Raw genomic sequence first — 19,884 nt, forward strand, 5'->3', positions numbered from 1 at the left:
AACCTGATAACGTAACAGAGAAACCTCCCATCTTGAAATGACAAAAGCCGATGTGAAGTTTCTATCTAGTTTTTAACTCACGGGAGAGCTCCTAAGTAGTGTATTGTCTTGGATTTATTTTGTTAATTTACCTTTTAATATAGGGCACCAAGAGTTATTAGTGAGCTGCTTGTTTTAATTGCCACTATATGAATTCAGCATGTTCCTGTACAAGAATTCTTTACTAGTTCAGTCACTCTCCCTCTCTTTCAATTCATATCACCTTTAGTTTCTTAACTGCTTATCAGTAATTAGATGAGTGTATTGTTCTATCTCACAAGCAGTCACTTGCAACTAAATCTGCACCAAATACTATAACACAGATGCTCTGGTGATACATAATATCAATTTGTTTGTAAAATTAGTTTGTGAAAGAAACATGAGAGAAATTTTTACAGTTATTTAACAATATTTTACCACACATTCTCTTCCTATATCATATGTGACGTGCACAATATATTTTAAGTGTGATGTACATGCCATACAGTAATACCCTGTAGCATCTGTCTATGTTTCTGACACACTAAACTCATTACTAGTATGCTGCAGGGAGAGAAATGTTGTGGAAAGGGTAAACTTCACTTTCCTTATGACAAATTATTATGAATCATATTTAGAGGCAAGTTTAAATGGAATCTGAAACTGCTTTGTAAGGTAATAGATGTTACAATGGTATATGTTGCAAAATTTGAAACATCAGTTTTAACCTAACTGTGAAAATAAAAATTGAAATCTTGCTTAATTTCACTGTGGCTGCTCATGCAGTCTTTGACTGCAGAAATAGGATTTGTCTGAAATCTTCCAACGTCAATCAGTAAAAAACTACACAGTTGTGTCTTAAAGCACAACTGTGCACCATAGTCTTCATCATACAGTGATGCCATGAGAAGAAATGTGTGTACAAATTTATATCTCATTCTAATCTGCAAAATGCAGCTGACTGAACACAGCGTTCCCAAATAAAAACACTGGAAAAAAACACAATACGCATAATATAAAAAAGATAAATGATATTTATTGAAGTTAGGTGATATGATTACTTAACAAATGGACATCTACAAATATGAAACAATATAAATCATTTAATGGCTAAAAATAGAAACGTCAATGACTCTTAAAGAACTCTGAAACAATACTTTTTAATCAGCAGCATAGAAAACAACAGTGCTATAAAGTTTTCATATAAAAGTAAACTAAGTTTGTCAACTTTATGTAACACACCAGCTGAAGGTCAGGTCTTAAAGCTCTTTGCTTGTTTTAAGTGCCATCACAAAAGTAATATCTCACATCTTGACTACTATACACATATATGTACACATATATGAAGAATTAATGATATCAATATAATGGAAGGAAACATTCCACGTGGGAAAAATTATATATAAAAACAAAGATGAGGTGACTTACCGAACAAAAGTGCTGGCAGGTCGATAGACACACAAACAAACACAAACATACACACAAAATTCAAGCTTTCGCAACAAACTGTTGCCTCATCAGGAAAGAGGGAAGGAGAGGGGAAGACGAAAGGAAGTGGGTTTTAAAGGAGAGGGTAAGGAGTCATTCCAATCCCGGGAGCGGAAAGACTTACCTTAGGGGGAAAAAACGACAGGTATACACTCGCACACACGCACATATCCATCCACACATACAGACACAAGCACTGTAATAGAACAGTTGGAGACTTTATGTAGTAAATGGTCATTTACTCAAGAACAGACGGCCAGTTTATCAAATGAGGTTAATGATATGGTGGATGTTGCCACTGGACAAACCAAACTACTCATCAAAGAAATGCTTGCACAGTACAGAGGGCTTATTGATGAATGTGAAAAAAATAGTGGGCCTGTAAGAGTGACAGAATCAGATTTGCAAGGTTGCTTGTGTCTGTATGTGTGGATGGATATGTGCGTGTGTGCGAGTATATACCTGTCGTTTTTTCCCCCTAAGGTAAGTCTTTCCGCTCCCGGGATTGGAATGACTCCTTACCCTCTCCTTTAAAACCCACTTCCTTTCGTCTTCCCCTCTCCTTCCCTCTTTCCTGATGAGGCAACAGTTTGTTGCGAAAGCTTGAATTTTGTGTATGTTTGTGTTTGTTTGTGTGTCTATCGACCTGCCAGCGCTTTTGTTCGGTAAGTCACCTCATCTTTGTTTTTACATATATGAAGAATACACTATATCAAAAAGCAATATGAGCAACACAATATATTTATAAGAGCAACAATATTGATGGTATAAAAAACAAAACTGTACAAAAAATCATATGTTTGTGCCACTTCTCCTGCACAGCAGTACATAATTTTGCACACAAAGAACAAAATATTTAAATGCAGCACCACAGAAAAATATGCACCAATTTCAACAAATGTATCACAGTATAAAAATTTGAAAACTGACTAGAATGCTGGTTGCAACTCGTAATGAATCATCAAATCCTCAATGCATTTAACAAGTTCTGAAAATTTTGGACGATGGTATGGTTCAGCCTGCCAACACGGACACATGAGCTTAATATAAAGTTCTTGTGGACAGCTGCATGGGCACGGCAGGCGTGCACCATTCTCAAGTGCTGTCAGCAGAGCCTGTTGATCTTGATGGTTGATACAAGCTGGCAGAATAGGATCTTCTCCACGGGAAAACATTTCATATAATGTCACTCCATATGACCAAACATCTGATTGAGGAGAAAACTTCCCATCTCTCAGACTTTCAGGTGCATACCTATAAAAATGGTGCAGAACATTAAAAAATAAATTAGTTTTCAACTACAAAAAAACTCAATTTATTAGTACAGCCTGTGGCACAAAGGAAATACAGAAGAATGTGAAGAAAAGGGAGGGGCAATGTTAGAAATGGGGCATTATGTTGTATTACATATGGATGAGAACGATAGTAGGCCGTACCATTATTGAAGGCTCAATCCCAACATTCCTTGCCTGAATGGGCTTAAGAAAATGACAAAAAAACCTACACTCAGAATCTGAACACTGCTGCTCACATATATGAGTCAGTGACACAATGACTGCACAGCTTCATTCAGCAAGAGTGAATGATGTAATGGAGCAAAGGCCTGACTCATCAAATGAAACTTTGCTAGGAAGAATAAACACGATGTCAACTGTGACAGTAGTACTGCTACAGAAGCACATTATTATTACCAGCCTAGAAGTTTAGCTTCTTTTATTACTGTTCTAAAGGTCCATGGTTTACTCTAACCCACTGCTCATACTCTGAATAAAAGCCCTGAGCTATGTCGGCTGAAGACTCCAGTCGCTTTAATTGTGTCAAGTGCCATGACAAAAGACGGGTGGTGAAGTGGATAAAAGTTCACAGCACCTCTAGCCTTTGGGATACGAAATTACCCCTACAAGCAAATTAATAAACTGCCATTCCTGAATACCTATGCCTTCACCCAAGTGAGCCATACAAGAACTCTTCTGGAACACTGCATGCATGGCAGCACCAGATGGGTGTGGGATCCTAGACAGCAGAATCAGCCAGTACAGAGTGTCTGGACTCATACACATTGGCACTAATTAAGTGATTGGTCATCATCATGTCCATAGCCAGAAAGTATAATACAAGCACAAATGTCCTGGCACCTGCACAGAAACACATTCTCATTCTGAGTGCTGGTGATGGCCCCCTCAAAATGCATAGTTGAACAGTGGCAGTAACTGCTAATGTATTCGTGTAACGAAGGTGTAGGAAAAGTTTTAAATAAACAGGCATTTGCGATTATATGAAAGGGTAAATGAGAAGACAACAATCTCGAAAGACAGATGAAGGAGAAGAAAATTTTATATGTACCTAACTCTGATGAACAGGTTGTCAGAGACTGACACATAATTTCCATGTGCCACATGTTCTTTATTTTACATTGTCACTAGCAAATGAAGTGACAATGTCCACTACACTACTCTCTTTACCACTCTTTTTCTTTCTGAGGTTTCCTCCTGACAGCATATGGTCTCAACTGTTTTGCTTTGGTTGATCCTTTGCTCATGTTACTATACCTTTTTTGGTAATCTAGTGAGAAACTATTGACTCAGGCTTCTACATTTGTCGAATTATTATTGGTCACACTGACATGTCCTGTTAATACAGTCATTTGCAGACTTACTAGCTGCAGCTTACAAATTGTGCAAGATATGCATTTATGTGCCCCTTCTACTTCCTATTCCACAGTCTTTGTTCACAACGGAACCCCCACCGTCACCACTGTCTTCGCACTTACCATTCCAATGGTATCAAAAATGTCTCAACTACTATCCTCTCCTATGGATTCTCTCTCCTCTACAGGCAGATCAAAATCTGTCACCACTTGTCCAATAGACTGTGAATGGCATGTCAGTGGAATATCTATGAGCCCTGTAACGAAAGGAAGGAACAAAGCAAGGAAGATTGTGTTCAACACTCCATAGACATTGAGCTCATTAGAGATGGAACACCAGCTCATATGGTGTCAAGGATGGGGAAGGAAATTGTCTATGCCATTGCAGAGGAAACATTCAGGCACTTGCCTGGAGCAATTTTGGGAAATCAACCCCAGAACACATATTGGCTCCCTCATTGTGAGCTGAGTGGAAGGTTTGAACCAGAGACTTTGGAGGGTCTATAATAAACTACACTATGACTTGCTAGGCTTATGCCACAGGATTGAGAACTACAGTGTCCCCATAAATGGGTTAAATGTACACTACCCATCAGAGCCTGCTAACCCATATAGCTGACTGTATGGTGTGCACACATAGTCCTTTAAGTTAGCTGACTCTCCATCCAGTCCATTTGATGGACTTCAGGAGACCCCAAAGTACGGTTTATATTCCAAATACACATGGATTAAAATAATAGTGATCAATTCACAATGAAGTGCCAGAGTTTGGAGTGCACCTAAAAAGCTTTGGAGGTCACAAAATATTAGGTACAGAAAGCTGATTAAAACCCAAAATTGATAGCAGTGAGATTTTGGGGGTAAAAATAAGGTTGGGCTAATGGGAAATTGAGGTGGTATATTTGTCACAATAGACAAGAAACTAAAATCCACTGAGACAGAAATAGAAGCTGCATGAGAGATTGTTTGGGTGAGACTGAACATTTAGGATGAATATAAACTTATAATTGGTTCTGTCTACTGACCACCAGACGCACCCTCAGACATAACACAAAACTTTAGAGAAAGTATCAGTTCACTAGTATATACGTTCTTCAATCATTCTGTCATCACTGGAAGAGACTTTGATCATTGAACCATCAGATGGTACAGCTAAAGATATGGAAGTAGTGACCATGACAAGACATCCTGTGAAACAACACAAAATGCCTTCTCTGAAAACTATCTAGAACAGATAGTTCAAAAGTTCACTCATGATGGAATATATTGGATCCAATGGCAATAAATAGACCTGAGTTTTTGAGGATATCCAAACTGAAACTGGTATCAGTGAGTACGAGTCACTGGCAGTAGTAATGGTTACCAAATTATAAAGGTCAACTAAAACAAAAAAGGCCTACATGTTCAGTAAACTTGATAAAGGGGACAGTAGTGTCATAGCTCAATGAGGAACCTGAAATGTTTGTAGGCAAGAGCAAGTACAGAAACTGTTACTGTAGTTTGGAGGTGTAAGTGACCAAACATTACACACATATTTACCTAGAAGAACAGTTCAATATGTGAAGGACCATACACAGAATACAGACGTCATAAAGAAACTTCTAAAAAAACAATTGCTACTGCAAAACAGATGTAAAACAAAACACAGGGTTACGGATAGGGCAATGCTAAATGAAACTTATTTGAGTATCAAAAATGCAATTTATGAAGCCATCAACAAATACAATAGCAGAACTATAGTGAATGACTACCCACAAAACTGAAAATAAATTCTGGTCACAAGTAAAGAGTATAAGTTTCAAAGAAGTTAGAGTCCCAACACTCACGGATGTCACAGTAAATGAAATGGAGGACAGCCAAGCAAACATAGAAATTCTGTTGATTGGCGACTCCATGTTGTCTTGTGCACTACGACCAGATAACAGGTATACTTGAAAAAAGACAGCATTGGTCGTATATTTTTTACTATTGCAAAATCGATTTTCTGTCACTGAGTGACCATCTTCAGTGCTATATTGTATAACTTAAACTGGGATGCACTGTTGTCACTTAGCTTACGGCAATCACATAGACTGTGATTGCCGTAAGCTTAGTGACAACAGTGCATCCCAATTTAAGTTATACAATATAGCACTGAAGATGGTCACTCAGTGACAGAAAATCGATTTTGCAATAGTAAAAAATATACGACCAATGCTGTCTTTTTTCAAGTATATAGAAATTCTGCATTATGTTTTGTAATGTTCCTTTAAAGAGGAAATTCGATAAGAACTGCCCCAGTTAAATTCTTGCACTACTACAAAGATGAGTAATACACATAGTACTGTCCATGGTGTTGAGAAACAATTGAAATCACTGGAACTGAGCAAAGCTCCATGACCCAATAAAATCACAATCAGTACACAGAAATTGCTGCCGAGTTAAACCCTGCTTTAACCATAACATCTTGCAGGTCCCTTGATCTTCAAACATATTCTGAGCTCAGACATAATGATCTATCTTCAAAAGAATGACCTTCTCCACACCAACCAGCATGGAGAAGCCACCTCCATCAGTTCTGCAAAGTCCATCTCACAGTTTTGTCACAAGACTCCTGAAAGCTATGGATCAAGTCAGTCACTCAGGTGCAGTACTTCCTGATTTCTGAAAAGCATTTTATCCAGTTTCACACATATGCTTACTAATTAAAGTACAATAATATACAGCATCATATGGAATTTTGTGACTGGGCTGAGGATTTCTTGGTAGGGTGGAAGCAGCACATCATTTTGGATGGAGAGCCAGTGACAGGTGTAGATGTTGACTTTGTGAATGGGCCTTTGATGCTCTTTTTATAGATTAATGGCCTGGCAGATGATATTAACAATAAACTAGATGATATTAACAGTAACCTCAGACATTTTGCAGATGATGCAATGATCTACGAGGGTAATCCCAAAAGTAAGGTCTCCTATTTTTTTATAAGTACAGAACTCTGTTTGTCTGGCAGTTGGTCACACTGTTATGAAGAGTGCTTCACGCACTGTGTGTAAACATGCGCATGCCACGCTGAGGTGCTCAGTCTTGGCTTGGCAGCCATTGAGAATGAAGCTTCCATTGGATGTTACCGCCGAGTGTGAATTGCGTGCAGTTATTCAGTTTGTGAACACAAAGGGCACAGCGCCGATTGAAATCTATTGCCAATTGACAGAAGTGTATGGTGAGTCGTGCATGGATGTCCAAAATGTTCGTAAGTGGTGTAGAGTTTGCAGCTGGTCGGACCAAAATTCACGATGAATAAAGGAGCAGGAGACTGTCAATTTCTGAGGAGACAGTGCTGAAGGTTGAGCAAAGCATGCGTGAAGATCGGTGGATCACCCTGGATGATATCTGCACACTGGTTCCTGAAGTTTCCTGAAGCACCGCTCACAGTATTTTAATGAAAACATTGAACTACCAGAAGGTGTGCACAAGATGGGTGCCACGCATGCTGACTGAGGACCACATGCAGGAACGAGTTGATGCTTCCTGCGCATTTCTTCACCGCCTTGCAGCCGAACAGGACAACTTTCTGGACTCAATTGTCACGGGTGACGAAACCTGGGCATATCACTTTACACCTGAGACCAAGCAACAATCACACCAGTGGCAGCATCCTTCTTCGCCAAAGCCATGGAAATTCAAACAAACACAGTCTGCCAGTAAAGTCATGAGAACCATTTTTTGGGATAGGAAAGGGGTATTGTTGGTCGACTTTATGCCTACAGGGACCACAATTAACGCTGACAGTTACCGTGAGACTCTGGAAAAACTCAAAATGGGCAATACATAACCAGAGAAGAAGAATGTTGAGCAAGGGCATACACAATCTCCATGACAATGCTCGTCCACACAACGCTCGGTGAACCGTTGCTCTCCTGCGACAGTTTCAGTGGAACATAATCACCCACCCACCCTATAGTCCTGACTTGGCACCCAATGCTTATCACCTGTTCCCTAGGTTAAAAGAACATTTGGCCGGAAAGCGATTCAGCTCCGACGGCGAGGAGAAATAAGAGGTGTATAACTTTCTAAACAGCATGGCGGCAAGCTGGTATGACATGGGCATACAAAACCTGCCACAGCGTCTACAAAAATGCATAAACAGAAATGGTGACTATGTCGAAAAATAGATAAATGTTCAAGCTGTAAATTGATGTAAAACATTGCAGAAATAAACAGGTCTATGTACTTTTAAAAAATAGGAGACCTTACTTTTGGGATTACCCTGGTATAATGAAGTACTGCCTCAAAAAAGTTGCACAAATATCCTGTCAGGATCTTGATAATATTTCAAAATGCTGTAGAGACTGGAAACTCACTCCAAATACTGAGAAATGTAACAATTGCTCTCTTCACAAAACTGTCCTATCTTACGACTAAAATATTAGTGTGCTACAGATGGAATCAGTCAATTGTTGTTGTTGTTGTTGTTGTTGTTTTCAGTCCAGAGACTGGTTTGATGCAACTCTCCATGCTGCTCTATCCTATGCAAGCTTCTTCATCTCCCAGTATGTACGGCAACCTACATCCTTCTGAATCTGCTTATTGTATTCATCTCTTGGTCTCCCTCTACAGTTCCCCCCCCCCCCCCCCCCCCCCCAATACTAAATTGGTGATCCCTTGATGCCTCAGAACATGTCCTACCAACCAATCCCTTCTTCTAGTCAAGGTGTGCCACAAATTTCTCTTCTCCCTAATTCTATTCAATACTTCCTCATTAGTTATTTGATCTACCCATCTAATCTTCAGCATTCTTCTGTAGCACCACATTTCGAAAGCTTCTATTCTCTTCTTGTCCAAACTATTTATCATCCATGTTTCACTTCCATACATGGCCACACTCAGTCTAATCATACAAATACCTACAAGGAACATGGACTGTGGGAAAATTGTACAAATGTTGAAAATTAAGTGGACTGATAAGACAAAGAATGAGGAGGTTCTGCACAGAATCGGAGAGGAAAGGGGTATGTGGAAAATACTGACAAGTAGAAGGTACTGGATAATAAGACACCTGTGAAGACATGAGGGGATGAGTTCCATGATACTAGAGGGAGCTGTAGAGTGCAAAAACTGCAGAGGAAGACGGTGATTGGAACACATTCAGCAAATAATTCAGGATGTAGGTTGCAAGTGCCACTCTGAAATGAAGAGGTTGGCACAGGAGAGAAATTCGTGGTGAGCCGCATCAAATCAGTCAGAAGGCTGACCGACTCAAAAAAAATTTGTACGGGTGTGAAATGGAATCATCATGTACACTTAATTGTATGTGAAGCAGGTGAAAGACTCTGATTCACTGTGAGCATACTGGAAAAATTCAATTAGCCTACAAAAGAGATTGATTAAAAAACACTTGTGTGTTGCATCCTAGAATGTTGTTCACATATGTGGAACCCACTGCAATAGGACTGATTGGGGATACTGAATATATTCACATAAGGGCAGCATTATGGTGACAGGTAAATCTGACACACTGGAGAGTGTAACAAAGACACTGAAAATCTAAACTGGCAGACACTTGGAGATAGACACAGACTATCTGGTGAAAAAACACTAAAGAAGTTTCAAGAATCAGCATTAAGTGAGGAATTTGGGAATATACTACAACTCCTGACATATCACTCCAACAGGAGCCACAAAGACAAGAATAGACCAATTGCAGCGAGCACAGAGTGATTTAAACAATTATTCTTCTCACTCACCATATCTGAAAGGAATGGGAAGGAGACCTAATAAGTGGAACAATGGGAAGTAAGTTTGTCATGCACAACACAGTCGTTTGTTGAGTTTAGAGGTAGATGTAGATGTGCAATAAGAACACTGTGTGAAGTTGATAACCAAAGACACCAAATTTCTCTCTTTTTGTGACACTTTACTATTGCTTATTTTGACTATGTTTAGGCTAACTGCCTCCATCAGATCAAATAACACTATAAAACATCAGTATAATGTATATTGTCAAATAGTACACATTTGTATGATATGTAGATGCACACCTCATACATATGTGTACTATTTGACAACATGCATCATATTGTGTTTTAAAGTATTTGATTCAATGATGCCAGTTAGCTGAAACATGAAATCAAAATATGAAATAACAAAGTGTGACCAAGACAGAAAAATTTGGTGTTTTTGTGCATGGTCATGGCTGCTGACTCACAAAGATGTCCTGTCTGTTATTTTGATAACCACCCATCTTGCAGAATCCTCCTAAGGGAGTGAGGGAATCTTACACTTATGTGCCCTTACATTTACTGTTTAATGGTACTTGTGGTTAACAATGACAGTGAATTTATGATGAAATGTATAATTCACAAAAAAAAAAAAAAAATCTATGCAGACTACACATCCCCATCTAGGGTTCAGAATGGAATTTTAAACTATGGTGCAAAAGTCTTCAACAGGTTGCAGGTAGATATCAGGCAGAAAATTGACCTCAGATATTCAAAAATAATGTAAAACAGATACCTCATTTGGCACTACTTACATAATTTATCAGAATATTAGGATTCAGGAACCTAACTTCTGCATAACTCTAATGATTATTTGAATGGGTACTGACTTTGCCACATTACAGACATGTGTATTGCTCTGTGTAAAATTTAAAATTACATAAATGATTTGTTTGAAGTAGAGATAAATTCAGCAGCTGAGTAGTATAGGGGTATGAGAAATTCAGAAGAGTAACAAAGAGGGCAAAGAAAATAGAAATATCTTGTATAGTTCCTAGACTACATAGCCCTCCAGGCAAAAAGTAAGGGAGTCTTAGAAGAAAGGGAATGTACAATACACTTCGTGTAAGATATAGGTGCAGGATAAACAAAGATAAGATGAAGATGATGAGTAGCGGAAATGGCAAGAATGACAAAGCAGTACTGGTAGTAGACTGCATCTATCTACCAAAATTATACGAAGTGCCTGAAGAAACAAGGGCATCAGAAATAGAATGGTGCATTCTGAAGAAAACATTCCTTGACAAAACAGGTCTGGTATCAGGTACTGATGTGGAGATGAGAAAGAAGTTCCCAAAAGTGTATGTCTTGAACACAATATTGTTGTTGTCTCCAGTCCAGAGACTGGTTTGATGCAGCTCTCCAAGCTAATCTACCCCGCGCAATCTTCTTCATCTCCAAGTAACTACTGCAACCTACATCCTTCTGATCTGTTTAGTGTATTCATGCCTTGGTCTCCCTCTACGATTTTTACCCTCCGCACTTCCTTCCAATATTAAACTGATGATCCCTTCATGCCTCAGAATGTGTCCTACCAAACGATCCCTTCTTCTAGTCAAGTTGTACTGCAAATTCCTGTTCTCCCCAATTCTATTCAGTACCTCCTGATTAGTTATGTGATCTACCCATCTAATCTTCAGCATTCTTCTGTAGCACCACATTTCAAAAGCTTCTATTCTCTTCTTGTCTAAACTATTTATCGTCCACGTTTCACTTCCATAAATGGCTACACTCCATACAAATACTTTCAGAAACGACTTCCTGACACTTAAATCTATACCCGCTGTTAACAAATTTCTCGTCTTCAGAAACACTTTCTTTGCCATTGCCAGTCTACATTTTATATCCTCTCTACTTCAATTATCATCAGTTACTTTACTCCCCAGCTGAGCGGTCTAAGGCACTGCAGTCATGGACTGTGTGGCTGGTCCCGGCGGAGGTTCGAGCCCTCCCTTGGGCATGGGTGTGTGTGTGTGTTTGTCCTTAGGATAATTTAGGTTAACTAATGTGTAAGCTTAGGGACTGATGACCTTAGCAGTTAAGTCCCATAATATTTCACACACATTTGAACATCTGAACTTTGCTCCCCAAATAGCACAACTCATCTACTACTTTAAGTGTCCCATTTCCTAATCTAAGTCCCTCAGTATCACCTGATTTAATTCGACTACATTCCATTATCCTCATTTTGCTTTTGTTGATGTTCATTTCATATACTCCTTTCAAGACTCTGTCCATTCCATTCAACTGCTCTCCCAGGTCCTTTGCTGTCTCTGACAGAATTACAATGTTGTCGCCAAACCTGAAAGTTCTTATTTCTTCTCCATGGATTTTAATTCCTATTCCAAAATTTTCTTTTATTTCCTTTACTGCTTGCTCAATATACAGCGTGAATAACATTGGAGATAGGCTACAACCCTGTCTCACTCCCTTCTCACCCACTGCTTCCCTTTTGTGCCCCTCAACACTTATAACTGCCATCTGGTTTCTGTACCTTTGCCATAAGAATGGGAACATTAGCACATTTGCTAAGGTATCCAGGAATAGGTAAGGTGGCACTTAAAGAAACAGCAGAGGAGATCAACTCTGAATGCAGACCAAAAGATGGACTGTATTACACTGCGTGTGATGCACTGAGTGAGATCTGACACACTTCTGAAAATAAAGCACATCTACAAAGAAGTAAAATTCAGTTGTGAAAAGGAATTAAGAAACTGCATGCAATTCAGTTCAAGCGCATTGCATCTCGCTAAACAAATAATATCAGAAGATCTCTTATGCCTAAAATTCCCATGAAACACAGCAACTGGAATAGACATACCTGCTATAATACTACACCCATAATACAGTAAATACCATTCTTTTTTCTTCTGTAATACATACAGAGTGATTCATGAAGATATGCAGATGTTTTAATATGTTACTCTACAAGTGAAAATAAAGAAAAAAGTTCATATAAACATAGGTCTGTAAATATTGAGTTACAGAGTTACAGCTAATAAAAGATTTTGCCTGAAATTTAGAATCTTCGTTAATATGAAGCCATCATAAAACTGTACGAGGTTGAAGTAAAGCATGATTTCCATTTATTTTGTTGTTATTGATTTGGTGAATCTAATAAAACATGTTCCAGACATGTACCTGCAGTAGTTTTCCAGAACATCCAGAGAAGCAAAGAAGTAATTTTGTAAAATTTTTAATTTGTTAACTATCTGGCCCAATTTGTTTTTTAAATTCCAGACAATTGCACAAAGTTTTCAACAGAAGTTGTAGATAATTTAATTTTGGAAAAATGATTGTAATAATCTTAACTGAAACTGTATGAATGTGTCAGATAATCTGCTTTTATTAATACCATAGAACACGTGAATTTATCTTAAACCGGAAAAAACACAGTGTTAAGGAAGTTGTATAGTGTACATACAATTTCACAATACATTCACAATAAATGTTCAAAAATGTCTTCACTGAGTTCAATGCATTTAGCTCCATGTGTATGAACAGATTTTGTTGCTCATTTCAGTTTCACAGGGTTGTTCTTAATTCCACATCTACATCTACATCTACATTTATACTCCGCAAGCCACCCAACGGTGTGTGGCGGAGGGCACTTTACGTGCCACTGTCATTACCTCCCTTTCCTGTTCCAGTCGCATATGGTTCGCGGGAAGAACGACTGTCTGAAAGCCTCCGTGCGTGCTCGAATCTCTCTAATTTTACATTTGTGATCTCCTCGGGAGGTATAAGTAGGGGGAAGCAATATATTCGATACCTCATCCAGAAACGCACCCTCTCGAAACCTGGCGAGCAAGCTACACCGTGATGCAGAGCGCCTCTCTTGCAGAGTCAGCCACTTGAGTTTGTTAAACATCTCCGTAACGCTATCACGGTTACCAAAAAACCCTGTGACGAAATGCGCCGCTCTTCTTTGGATCTTCTCTATCTCCTCCGTCAACCCGATCTGGTACGGATCCCACACTGATGAGCAATACTCAAGTATAGGTCGAACGAGTGTTTCGTAAGCCACCTCCTTATTTGATGGACCTATTGCATTCATAAAGTGAGCAAGTAATGTCTCATGTATATTTGCCATAAATAAACACCATATTGGTGTATTCCTCTGTCGTAAAATATTTCATAAATAATCTACAAACTACAACAGTTACTATGTGGTTTCATTTAAATACACTGTTGTTATTACGTTCTTTCACTGAACAATACATAAAACTAACTCATTTCAAGATTAGGAAATGACTGAAACAACTCACTAACAGTTGTCAACAATGACATAAACATTTCTACGTTCTTAATGGAAAGTAAATAAATTTACTTGTATAATAATCTTTGCTTTTCTGGATGTTCTGGAAAACTACTGCAGATACATGTCTGGGACATGTTTTATTAGATTCACCAGACCAATAACAACAAAATGAATGAAAATTGTGCTTTACTTTAACCTTGTACAGTTTTGTGATGGCTTCATATTAGCAAAGTTGCTAAATTTCAGGCAAAATCTTTTATTAGCCATAACTCCGTAACTAAAAATTTGCGGGCCTATGTTTATATGAACTTTTTTCTTGATTTTTACTTGTAGAATAACATATTAAAATATATGTATATCTTCTTGAATCATCCTGTATACTAAACTGGTAAAACTCTCGTTTAGGCAAAGTTGCATCTAGTAATCTGATATCGATTCCAAAGCACAGAATACACTGGCATTCATCACATTAACTACAAATACAAAACATTCACATTATTATCCATGCTATATTTTTGATAATCTTGTAATTCAGTGTACAGTTTCCAGGATGTATCTACCAAAAACACAAATAATTGATGCAGAAACATTTTCTTAGCAAAATATTCAAAATTCAGGGTTCACTAAAACTGTGTACTTCAAAATTCAACACCATTAATCAGTCTCTGCTTTAGGATTGACATGATTTATTCGGAATCTCCTCATTCATGCCTTTCTAAAGCTCACTTTGTCTTTCCTGAAAACTATATATTTCAAACGTTATCTTCAATCAAAATTATTGTTGTCATAAGAATTCTACAATGTTTTAATCTAAGAATGTAATGTTTCCAAAATTTCATTGTCTTAGTACTGTAGAACTGATTTTTTTTAAATATATAATTTTACTATTTAAGGATGTTGGGCCAATTGTCAACCAAAATAATTTTACTCCATAATGTGTATATTTATCCTCCACTTTTCTTGTCTTTTATATTATTATTAAAACATAATAACTTCATATTCAAGCAATCTGTAAAGTCTTACTCATTTCTTTAAATACAGGGTGTGCACAAAGCTACAGTCAGTGTGCACCAAGGTACAATAGATTAAAGTTACTTGCATATAGTCAACCTCTGTTTGGCCTTTATCTAGCAGCATTCCATGTTAGAATTATATTTAAAGTCAGTTTCATAGACTAATCTTTATACAGTCAGATGCTGCTACAATACACAGAAGAGCCAACGAAACTGGTACACTGCCTGTAGGTCCCCCAAGGGCACACAGCAGTGTCACAACACAATGTGGCATGGACTCGACTAATGTCTGAAGTAGTGCTGGAGGGAACTGACACCATTAATCCTGCAGAGCTGTCCATAAATCCGTAAGAGTATGGGGCGGTGGAGATTTCTTCTGAATAGCACGATGCAAGGATGCCAAAAAAATGGTTCAAATGGCTCTGAGCACTATGGGACTCAACTTCTGAGGTCATTAGTCCCCTAGAACTTAGAACTAGTTAAACCTAACTAACCTAAGGACATCACACACATCCATGCCTGAGACAGGATTCGAACCTGCGACCGTAGTGGTCTCGCGGTTCCAGACTGCAACGCCTAGAAACGCACGGCCACTTCGGCCAGCCAAGGCATCCCAGATCTGCTCAATACTGTTCATGTCTGGTGAGTTTGATGGTCAGCAAAAGCGTTTAAACCCAGAAGAGTGTTCTTGGAGCCACTCTGTAGCAATTCTGGATTGTGGGGTGTCACATTGTCTTGCTTGAATTGTTCAGGTCCCTCGGAATGCACAATGGACACGAACAGATGCAGGTGATCAGTCAGGATGCTTATGTACGTCACCTGTCAGAGTCATATCTAGACGTATCATGGGTACCATATCTACATCTTCATCTACATCTCCGTGCACGCTCGAATCTCTCTAATTTTACATTCGTGATCTCCTCGGGAGGTATAAGTAGGGGGAAGCAATATATTCGATACCTCATCCAGAAACGCACCCTCTCAAAACCTGGCGAGCAAGCTACACCGCGATGCAGAGCGCCTCTCTTGCAGAGTCTGCCACTTGAGTTTGTTAAACATCTCCGTAACGCTATCACGGTTACCAAATAACCCTGTGACGAAACGCGCCGCTCTTCTTTGGATCTTCTCTATCTCCTCCGTCAACCCGATCTGGTACGGATCCCACACTGATGAGCAATACTCAAGTATAGGTCGTACGAGTGTTTTGTAAGCCACCTCCTTTGTTGATGGACTACATTTTCTAAGGACTCTCCCAATGAATCTCAACCTGTTACCCACCTTACCAACAATTAATTTTATATGATCATTCCACTTCAAATCGTTCCGCACACATACTCCCAGATATTTTACAGAAGTAACTGCTACCAGTGTTTGTTCCGCTATCATATAACCATACAATAAAGGATCCTTCTTTCTATGTATTCGCAATACATTACATTTGTCTATGTTAAGGGTCAGTTACCACTCCCTGCACCAAGTGCCTATCCACTGCAGATCTTCCTGCATTTCGCTACAATTTTCTAATGCTGCAACTTCTCTGTATACTACAGCATCATCCGCGAAAAGCCGCATGGGACTTCCGACACTATCTACTAGGTCATTTATATATATTGTGAAAAGCAATGGTCCCATAACACTCCCCTGTGGCACGCCAGAGGTTACTTTAACGTCTGTAGACGTCTCTCCATTGATAACAACATGCTGTGTTCTGTTTGCTAAAAACTCTTCAATCCAGCCACACAGCTGGTCTGATATTCCATAGGCTCTTACTTTGTTTATCAGGCGACAGTGCGGAACTGTATCGAATGCCTTCCGGAAGTCAATAAAAATAGCATCTACCTGGGAGCCTGTATCTAATATTTTCTGGGTCTCATGAACAAATAAAGCGAGTTGGGTCTCACACGATCGCTGTTTCCGGAATCCATGTTGATTCCTACATAGTAGATTCTGGGTTTCCAAAAATGACATGATACTCGAGCAAAAAACATGTTCTAAAATTCTACAACAGATCGACGGTTTTGCACATCTGCTCGATGACCCTTCTTGAAGACTGGGACTACCTGTGCTCTTTTCCAATCATTTGGAACCTTCCGTTCCTCTAGAGACTTGCGGTACACGGCTGTTAGAAGGGGGGCAAGTTCTTTCGCGTACTCTGTGTAGAATCGAATTGGTATCCCGTCAGGTCCAGTGGACTTTCCTCTATTGAGTGATTCCAGTTGCTTTTCTATTCCTTGGACACTTATTTCGATGTCAGCCATTTTTTCGTTTGTGTGAGGATTTAGAGAAGGAACTGCAGTGCGCTCTTCCTCTGTGAAACAGCTTTGGAAAAAGGTGTTTAGTATTTCAGCTTTACCCGTGTCATCCTCTGTTTCAATGACATCATCATCCCGGAGTGTCTGGATATGCTGTTTCGAGCCACTTACTGATTTAACGTAAGACCAGAACTTCCTAGGATTTTCTGTCAAGTCGGTACATAGAATTTTACTATCGAATTCACTGAACGCTTCACGCATAAACCCTCCTTACGCTAACTTTGACATCGTTTAGCTTCTGTTTGTCTGAGAGGTTTTGGCTGCGTTTAAACTTAGAGTGAAGCTCTCTTTGCTTTCGCAGTAGTTTCCTAACTTTGTTGTTGTACCACAGTGGGTTTTTCCCATCCCTCACAGTTTTACTTGGCACGTACCTGTCTAAAACGCATTTTATGACTGCCTTGAACTTTTTCCATAAACACTCAACATTGTCAGTGTCGGAACAGAAATTTTCGTTTTGATCTGTTAGGTAGTCTGAAATCTGCCTTCTATTACTCTTGCTAAACAGATAAACCTTCCTCCTTTTTTTATATTCCTACTAACTTCCATATTCAGGGATGCTGCAACGGCTTTATGATCACTGATTCCCTGTTCTGTACATACAGAGTCAAAAAGTTCGGGTCTGTTTGTTATCAGTAGGTCCAAGATGTTATCTCCACGAGTCGGTTCTCTGTTTAATTGCTCGAGGTAATTTTCGGATAGTGCACTCGATGCTCTGTCCCTACCACCCGTCCTGAACATCTGAGTGTCCCAGTCTATATCTGGTAAATTGAAATCTCCACCTCAGACTATAACATGCTGAGAAAATTTATGTGAAATGTATTCCAAATTTTCTCTCAGTTGTTCTGCCACTAATGCTGCTGAGTCGGGAGGTCAGTAAAAAGAGCCAATTATTAACCTAGCTCGGCTGTTGAGCGTAACCTCCACCCATAATAATTCACAGGAACTATCCACTTCGATTTCACTACAGGAAAAACTACTACTAACAGCGACGAACACTCCACCACCGGTTGCATGCAATCTATCCTTTCTAAACACCGTCTGTACCTTTGTAAAAATTTCGGCAGAATTTATCTCTGACTTCAACCAGCTTTTTGTACCTATAACAATTTCAGCTTCAGTGCTTTCTATCAGCGCTTGAAGTTCCGGTACTTTACCAACGCAGCTTCGACAGTTAACAATTACAATACCGATTGCTGCTTGGTCCCCGCATGTCCTGACTTTGCCCTGCACCCGTTGAGGCTGTTGCCCTTTCTGTACTTGCCCGAGGCCATCTAACCTAAAAAACGACCCAGCCCACGCCACACAACCCCTGCTAGCCGTGTAGCCGCTTGTTGCGTGTAGTGGACTCCTGATCTATCCAGCGGAACCCGAAACCCCACCACCCTATGGCGCAAGTCGAGGAATCTGCAGCCCACACGGTCGCAGAACCATCTCAGCCTCTGATTCAGACCCTCCACTCTGCTCTGTACCATAGGTCCGCAGTCAGTCCTGTCGACGATGCTGCAGATGGTGAGCTCTGCTTTCATCCCGCTAGCGAGACTGGCGGTCTTCACCAAATAATATCACGCCAATTGCATGCCACCCACACCATTACAGAGCCTCCAGCAGCTTGAACAGCCCCTGCTGACATGCAGGGTCCATGGATTCATAAGGTTGTCTCCATACCTGTACATATCCATTCACTCGATACAATTTGAAACAAGACTCATCCAACCAGGCAACAAGCTTCCAGTCATCAACAGTCCAAAGTCAGTGCAATGGGTCCAGGTGAGGTATAAAGCTCAGTCTCATGCAGTCATCATGGGAGTCCAAAAGCCCACATCAATGATGTTTTGTTGAATGGTTCGCATGCTGACACTTGTTGATGGCCCAGCACTGAAATCTGCAGCAATTTGTGGAAGGGTTGCATTTTTGTCACATTGAACAATTATCCTCAGTTGTCGTTAGTCCTGTTCTTGCAGGATCTTTTTCCGGCCGCAGTGATGTCAAAGATTTTATGTTTTACCAGATTCATTATATTCATGATACATTCGTGAAATGGTCATATAGGAAAATCTTCACTTCATCACTACCTCGGAGATGCTGTGTCCCATCGCTCCTGGGCCGACTATAACACCATGTTCTGACTCACTTAAATCTTGATAACATAGCATTGTAGCAGCAGTAACTGATCTAACAACTGTGTCAGACACTTGTTGTCTTATAAGGCATTGCCAACTGCAGCACCGTATTCTGCCTGTTTACTTATCTCTGTAATTGAATATGCATGCCTAGACCAGTTTCTTTGTCACTTCAGTATATAATCACAAGCAGTCTTTAGAGTGGTCAGTTATACAATCACTTTTGTAAATTTCCATTTGAACGTTTATGGATGGACAAAATATCATAG

The 19,884-nt window shown here is 39.5% G+C and overlaps 1 protein-coding gene across 1 annotated transcript in view; it reads right to left on the bottom strand.

Annotated features, from left to right (window-relative positions):
* Nucleotides 1-2,209: 2,209 nt before the first annotated feature.
* Nucleotides 2,210-19,884, bottom strand: part of LOC124794805 (tyrosine-protein kinase hopscotch) — a 194,594-nt gene continuing 176,919 nt past the window's right edge. The window contains exon 17 of the mRNA XM_047258461.1: nucleotides 2,210-2,760. Coding sequence (XP_047114417.1) covers nucleotides 2,436-2,760 — 325 coding nt within the window. The 3' untranslated portion in view covers nucleotides 2,210-2,435. The remainder of the gene's footprint in view (nucleotides 2,761-19,884) is intronic.

Source organism: Schistocerca piceifrons, chromosome 4 (assembly GCF_021461385.2).
Source record: "Schistocerca piceifrons isolate TAMUIC-IGC-003096 chromosome 4, iqSchPice1.1, whole genome shotgun sequence".
NCBI classification, from domain to species: domain Eukaryota; kingdom Metazoa; phylum Arthropoda; class Insecta; order Orthoptera; family Acrididae; genus Schistocerca; species Schistocerca piceifrons.